The 8,137-nt window shown below is 36.2% G+C and overlaps 1 protein-coding gene across 1 annotated transcript in view; it reads right to left on the bottom strand.

Moving 5' to 3' along the window:
- Positions 1–572: 572 nt before the first annotated feature.
- The window catches only part of LOC135226636 (putative male-specific lethal-3 protein-like 2), a 247,616-nt gene continuing 240,051 nt past the window's right edge, over positions 573–8,137 (bottom strand). Inside the window, exon 11 of the mRNA XM_064266350.1 lies at positions 573–1,570. Coding sequence (XP_064122420.1) covers positions 1,504–1,570 — 67 coding nt within the window. The 3' untranslated portion in view covers positions 573–1,503. The remainder of the gene's footprint in view (positions 1,571–8,137) is intronic.

Below are 8,137 nucleotides of genomic sequence, written 5' to 3'. Positions count from 1 at the left end.
TCATGTAAACAAAATGAGTCAAGGTTGCATTTTCTAGTATCAATCACTCTTGTTTCTATAAGGATCTAGAATTTCATACAGGCCTGAATTACTTCCAGAATTTGTTTTAAGGAGGAAGGCATTTTTATGCTGTGGTCATCAACAGAAGGGTGTAGTTCATTAAAATTTATCCGGCGATATTCCTTATCAACTATATTCAATTTATACAGGTGAGGAGGTATGCCATTTACCCTTGCCATCCTAATTCTAGGCATATCCATGACCATGTTGGTCTTCAAGTTAGTACCAAAAAGTCAGTTTGACAGAAGACAAAACTTAAATAGAATTGACTGAAGAAACTAGACAGTAGGTGGAAAGATCAAAATGAACAGCTTGGGCCAAAGGAATGTTGCATGAGTTAACTAACTTCTGGGATTTTATTATATTTTAATAAAACATTATGCTTACAGCATTAGTAGTATTGGAAGTGATAGTCATTGATATAAATTACTTATACTGTACACCAAATACAAGTTGGGAACTAGGATGGTGAGATGTTTTAGCCTCCTTTTAGAAAATAATGAGTTGTTGGATTTTATGTTTTGAAATTTTATTTTGATAAAAATACAATTTGACAACTGTAATGTTAGTAGCGTTAGCGTTTGACACGTGCCAACAGCAGTTGCCTATAGCTATCCAACAAAAAATGTTAAGGAATGAAAGGTACACCATATAATTATTCAAAATTTTTATAATTCACAATGATGCAAGATAATCCAAATTTTACTGTAAAATATTAGAAATGAAAGACAAACTATGAAAACTTGTGATACCTTATTATGAAATCTATGACATGAAATGCAATGCACATGACCATGTATTAAGGGTAATATCAAATTTCTTTAAAAAGACAACTTAGTATACTGATAACTTAAACAGGTTGGCTAAACTAACAATAGCTAATCAAAATGCAAGTACAAAGATTTGAGATAGTACTGCAAGAGAGGATCCTAAAAAAAAAGAAAAAAAAAATCACTACTCACATCCTCAATGAAGTTTTATTACATTGGAAAAGATGTGTTCATGTTAAAAGTATGAGCAATCTCACCATTTCTTGCACTTGAAGAAAGAAACGGTTCAAAGCTGTTACTAATACTATTATACCAGGTATGTATTAGGATGGAGATTTCATAAACAAGTGATATTTGTAAATTACAGCTTCTACGGACAAATAGCTTTCAATTTTATGAAGCACAACAAATTAGCACCAGTTATATTCACTGTATGATAATATCTGCCTAAATTAACATTTTTCCCTGTCAATTAATCTACGTATTTTTCATTATGACATCTGACACATGGACAATTATTAAGCTAGGCTTTGCTTTTCCAGATACGTATGCAAAATATGGAAATCTGAGTCAGAGAAAACTTTGTTTTTGGCACAGAAATGTTACCTTAAGATTCAGATTCACAACTGGAAGCTACATAAGGTATTCAAACCTTACTTATTAAGTCTTGCTCTTACAAGTATGGATTCGGTATATAATGGGACTCCTGGAACAAATCTTCACTGTGGTTACTAACATATCTGAAAATAAAGGGGTTTTAAAATTACATTCACATTACATTGGGAAAGTATACTTTCAAAAGAAATATACCACAACCATTGAAAAGTTGAATTATGCACACTATTTAAGTGATATACTTTGTATAAATGCTACCTTTGAATTAATTGAGGGGGAGTAAGTTACTTACATACGTTACAAAAAAAATCTTGCTATGTAGCAATATAATAAAAAAAAAGGAATGATCTAATAATACCACACCTACCTAACTGATAAACTTTAATTTCAATATCAAATTCTTTATTACTTCTAACAAGATAAATTTATAAACCCTTAATGGACAGATAGCTTCTCAGGAGTAGTGATAAAGGTTTGGGGTGGTGGATGGATTGATCCTGTAAAGAAGCAATATCAAGTGCCATCGCTTAGGAAAGAATCAGGGGGGAAAGAGGTGCCAATACTTCTAAAGCCCATAAATTCACTAATGGCAACTTTTACACTGGCTAAAATCATGAATCTGGTGCAGGGTTGCCATTTTGAGGAATTTCGTCTATTAGTGTGGCTTTCTGGTGACATCTGGCAACCTTCCATGGCTTTTCCGACCACAGGCCACGGCACTGAACAAAAAAATTCTTCACTTTGCCTTTTTATGTTTTATTATGAAAATACAGCTATAAAACATATCCTGCTTATTTATACAAATGAATTTTATTGAAATCCTTTATTTTCCTTCGTCAAAATACTTTATATTAAACTGGATATGGTAACACTGCTAAAAGCCAATGTTGCGAAGAAAAAACGGCATCACTGATCTGGTGTCTTAGGACTTCAGTTCTGCTTCTGACTTCAAGGGAGAATGTACTGCGTCTCTGTCTCGCATTACGTCTTTTTGTAAATTTGCTCATAAATATACCAAGGGGTTGCTGATGGCTTTTGTTCTTGTCTTTTACAATAGTACGTATGTCAGTTGTAAATGTAATTTTTCAAAGAGAAGTGGCAAGAAATATTAGAAAAAACATGTACAAATAAACAAAATTTACTGAATCTTCGTTCTCAGTAAATTTATGTAATATTTTTTCTAAAAATATGCTAAGTACTTGTTACTGATTTTATTTCTAATCTGTTTTGATATTATGTGAGCTGTAATTATAATTTTACAAAATAAAATAAAATTATCTAGTATTAGAAAAAACATATAAGTTGGTAAAATTTACAACTGTCTTGTAAAAGAGGTCCCACAAGTCGTTGTAAATAGTCATTATCAATTTCTTGTGGAAGCTACGGAAATTTTTTAAGAATATTTTTCTTTCACAAAGTGCATTTGCATATCTTCCTCTTTTCTTTGATGTGTTTTTTTCGTAAATTGACCAACGTCAAAGATTACCCGGCCTGAGTAGCTACATATTGATTTTTTTACCTTTCCACTAAGGGTTAACAAAAAAAAAACATCTCTTTTCATTTAAACTCACATGGGAATAAACCATAGGATGAAGATCCTGATTATGTGGAAGATAATAAAGACCATGATGATGTAAATAATAATAATAATAACAATAATAATATCTGTGTATGCTTGAAACAGACCTTCTTTCAAACATGTTTTATTAAAGATAATAGCAGAATTCATAGAATTGATTTTATATAAAAATCTTTCAATTCTTATTATTTGTCTTTCTGGCAGGCTGGTATTATAAAGCAGCTGTCCAATATTCATCGTGCTGTAGGTCGTCAACAGAATTTCAGGCTGGTATTATCAAAGGACTGCACATAATAAAAGAATCCGCCGCTGCGACATCGTCGGTAACTTCGAGGTTATCGACCAAGCACCCGATCTACGTCATTTGCGAATCTTAGAAGTGCTGCACATCAGGAGGGAGAAGCCCAGTTTGAACGTCACACAGGAGACCTTCCACCTCACCACCGCCGTCAGGAGAGCAGCAGACAACGCCCCACAATGACCATCGCACTAGAGGGATCCTGAGGGTGATAAAAGCATTAGCTCTCATCCTGAGGACGTCCCTTGTAACCCGGAGGGTGATCGAAGCTCAAGCTCTCGCCCAGAGGACGACCTGGTAGCATGCCTTTCAAGGGGACCTCCACCATCACCAATAAGGATGAGGCTCCGCCCACGAAGAGGACAGCCAACCAGCAACCGGCCCCCTGATGACATCGCTCGTGATGTCACGGGTATTGCCCAATGAAAAGTGAGGTACCCATCTCCTCAAACCACCCAAATGCAATAAATAGCGTGAATCCATCCGACACAGACCATTGCACTCAGCGATCCCGTCCCGAAGATGGCCAAACGAGGTGGCCGAAACATGTAGATGCCTATAGAAAAACCAGAAAAGAAGAAAAACAAGGAATACTGGATAGACCCCTGACGACTACGGCCTGTTCCCGACCTACGAGACACACCTGTATACTTGTTGACGACCCCAGCCTCTCCCTAATAACCAGTTGCCTTTGATAATACCAGCATGAAATTCCATTGACGACGTACAGCACGATGAATATTGGACAGCTGCTTTATAATACCAGCCTGCCAGAAAGACAAATAATGAGAATTGAAAGAATTTTATATAAAATCAATTCTGTGAATTCTGCCATTATTTTTAATAAAAAATAACAATAATAATAATAATACCATGGGACACCAGAGTTGAAGAGAAAGAAAGGGAAAAAATGGATAAGTATCAAGACCTGAAAATAGAAATAAGAAGGATATGGGATATGCCACTGGAAATTGTACCTATAATCATAGGAACACTAAGTGCAATCCCAAGATCCCTGACAAGGAATCTGGGAAAACTAGAGGCTGAAGTAGCTCCAGGACTCATGCAGAAGAGTGTGATCCTAGAAACGGCGCACATAGTAAGAAAAGTGATGGACTCCTAAGAAGGCAGGATGCAACCCAGAACCCCATACTATAAATACCACCCAGTCAAATTGGACAATTGTGAAAAAAAATAATAATAATGGAGTTAACAGTTGAGAGGCAAAGGTCTCTCAGTCAGCTGATTGATTAGCTGATAAATGGTGACTGTACTGGATGAGGATTTTTATAATAATGTGGAAACTCCTCAGGAGGTAATAAGTGATGCCAATCAAGATTATGCAACTGACAATAAGGATGATGATGATGGGGTAAGTGATACACTAATGAATAAAGCTTGTACTATGGCAGTGTCTCCTCAATTAGCTGATGAATGAAAGTGAGGATTGATTTTATAGCTTGGACAGGGCCCAAAATACCACCAACTCTTTGTAGAAATCCTTTGGAACAATAATCTCTATGGATAATTTTATATACTATATGGTAGTAGAGGAAAAAAATATCTCACCAACTGGAATTTTATGAAACAGATGGTGTAAAGCTTAAGGGGACCGTCCGCTATGGCGGATGACATGTCAACTTGAAAAAATAAAAAATCGAGTTATTACTTGTATCTATGCAGAAACATGCCGTGCATGCTTTCCAGAAGTTTCAGCCAATTATTTTTACAAATAATGAAGATATAGCGGTTTTTAAATTATGACGTCATCGTAACAGCGTCGTCTGTATGATTGAGTTTGACAGAATCGTTTTTGTGTGTTTATTTTTTGCATATATACAGGGATTTTTTCAGATTTTTTTCGAGATTCTCATACATCTGGTAACAATGAAAGGTAGTGTGAGTTGAGAGCTGGTCAGAGCGGCTATTTATAGGCGAGAGCCGCGAGACTCAGAGAATGACTCAGTTACGCCACAGACGTCAAAGGAGTAACGTGCACTTCGTCACTTGCGTTTGGTCACTAGCTATTTACATTGTTTTTATAACTTCTTAGTGAACTTATAGCAATGCCAAAGTTACCTAAGATCAAGAAGGCTACTCAGCAACTAAGGCTAGCAAAATTAGCGAAGGCCAGGAGTGTGCTGAAAGAAAAACACGAAAATTCATTGTTATCAGCGCCATCATTGTCTCATGTCTCGCCGTCAACATCATTGTCTGGTGTCACGCTGAGGGTATTAATACCACTTTTAGGGGTAGGACCAGGATCCTTGATGTAGAAGTCAACAATAAAAGTACAAATAAAGTAATTATAATAATGTTGTTTTGACTTTTATAAGAAAAAAACGAAATTTACATAGCAAATCTTTGGGAGCTCATAACTCAAAAACATACTTATGCGCATGTCGGTAACCATTACTCGGTTATTTATTATCCAATTTTGGAGAGAAAGATATCAATGGAAAGAGGAATAAAAATCCCATAATTCTGTGTGACAGAATTTTGATTTCTTTCTTTCTTTCTTTTTTTTTTGAATTTTTTGAGTGTCTAGACTAAAAAAAAAAAAATCATAGAAAAAAAAAATCAGAATTCTGTCACACAGAATTGTTCCATATATAAAGAAGTGTTTATGGTATGATTTTCAATACAACTGATGTCATATTAGCGGAGAAATACTCTACTTATTTTTTTTATAAATCATAATTTTTACTAATAAAACTAAAAGTTTTTGCTCAAATGTCTTGAAATTTTTATATGATGAAGGTATTATATATATCTAAAACATACATGAAAATTATCTATTTTGCGTAATAAATAAAAAAAATAGACATCATAGCGGACGGTCCCCTTAAGGATACAGATATTGATGATGATGATGATGTTGGTGATCCTATGTACCAATGGGAAGACATACTGACACAGGGAGTAAGTGCACATTATGGAGGTGAAATAGAATGACTGATGGGGAAAAGGCGTTTTTGCCAAAGTGGCTGGTGTTCAAGGTCTCACTCATCGAATAATTGGCTGGCGTTCAAGACCTCACTCACTGCAAATGTGGCATATCAGCTAACACTTCCAAAAATGTTGGATGGACTCTCATGTGAAAGACATTACATACCAAATAATTATGTTATTAATGGAATGGCATGTGTCACCTGATTTTAGACTGAATAATGATAGTAAGGAATGGAACTGATTTAGGCTTTTGTGGATGTTGAAATGGTGCAAGTCAAGGTTGATGAAACAAACTACTGGGCTTGGGTAAAATGAAGAAATGGACAGATATTCCTGAAGGAAATGATAGTGTTCACTGCCATAACAATACTGTCATGGTAATTGCTTTATAGCAAAGAATTACGAGTTAAAGGAGAGGAAAACCTTTGTTCTATTGGTGTTTCTTTCTATATTCGTATCCCCAGTTTCAACTGTTGGCGTTGAATTCTTTTTGTTTATTTTCATATCGAACCTGAAGCGGACCTCTCTCACAGTGCGACCTTGAACAGAATTCAACCAACTCTCGAGCGCCTTTCCCTCTCTGATCCTTCGTCTGTTCCTTCTTCTCTTATCTCTCTCTGATGATCTCTGCTGCTGATCTCTCACTGATAATCTGATTTGTGACTCTTACTGATGATCTCTGCTAGTCCTACTTCACCAGTCGTATTTCTACGGCATTCTGGGGGCAGGGCTTACCTGCGAACGTCACAGGCTCCCAAGATGACGAGAACGATTTAGGAGAATCTTGACGGACTATTGCATCATATTTCACTGCGTTTCTCATGACACTTCGGCGCATGTTGCGCTCCACAACACGCCCGACGATTCCAGAACAACCGCGAGAACAGGCGCCTCCAACACGCACGTGAAAGCCTCCGTGCTGCAGAACTTCTCGAAGATGCGTTTTCCTTTCCTTTAACTCGTAATTCTTTGCTATAAAGCAATTACCATGACAAATACTCATGCCCCATGTATCTAAGTACTATCATGTTTTGGATTAATGGTGAAGATATGTTCAATCACATCAGTACGTATTGCCAAAGCTTATACCCCATGATCAGTACCAGGTCCTTCACAGGAAATTATTTGAGACTCCCATGCTAATGACAGACTGGAAAATAGAGAACATTATGACACAAATACATGAGCAATTTACAAAATATTTTCATATGTTCCAAAAATTTGTTATGGATAAAAAATTTTTTTCATAGGCACCTCATTTTCAAATAGTATAGTACAGGCAGTCCCCGGGTTATGACAGGGGTTCCATTCTTGAGATGCGTTGTAAGCCGAAAATCGTCGTAAGCCAGAATGTCATCAAAAATCCTAAGAAAACTTCACTTTTCATGCTTTGGGTGCATTAAAAACTATGTAAACTGCATTCTTATTGCATTTTTTTTCATAAAAAAAACTTCAAATATTGATTATTTTGCATATTTGGAGTCATATTTCTTCTGCTAGATTGGCGTTGTAGGCACTGTAACCCTGGAACATGAGTCATAAACCTGGAAATAATTTCAGATAAACATAACTGAAAAGAGTTGTAACCTCGGAACATCGTAAGCCGAACTCGTCGTAAGACGGGGACTGCCTGTATTAAATTGAATAGGCATCAGCATAGTATAAAAATATACACTACATGTAATTAAAACTGTGCATGTTATGGATGTTGTTGTTCATACTGGAATGTGTGTGCCTATTCCTGCTGCTGACCCTCTCAGCCACTTGGCACCAGTCGTGAGACACTTATGTCACCTTAATTTGGTGATGGCTATCTTCTATACAAACATAAGTTCCTTGTTGGACGAGTGGTTTTCGCTCTCA

Source organism: Macrobrachium nipponense, chromosome 15, assembly GCF_015104395.2.
Source record: "Macrobrachium nipponense isolate FS-2020 chromosome 15, ASM1510439v2, whole genome shotgun sequence".
NCBI classification, from domain to species: Eukaryota; Metazoa; Arthropoda; class Malacostraca; order Decapoda; family Palaemonidae; genus Macrobrachium; species Macrobrachium nipponense.
Note: the sequence above shows the minus strand (reverse complement) of the source record. Positions and strands in the feature narration are given on the sequence as shown.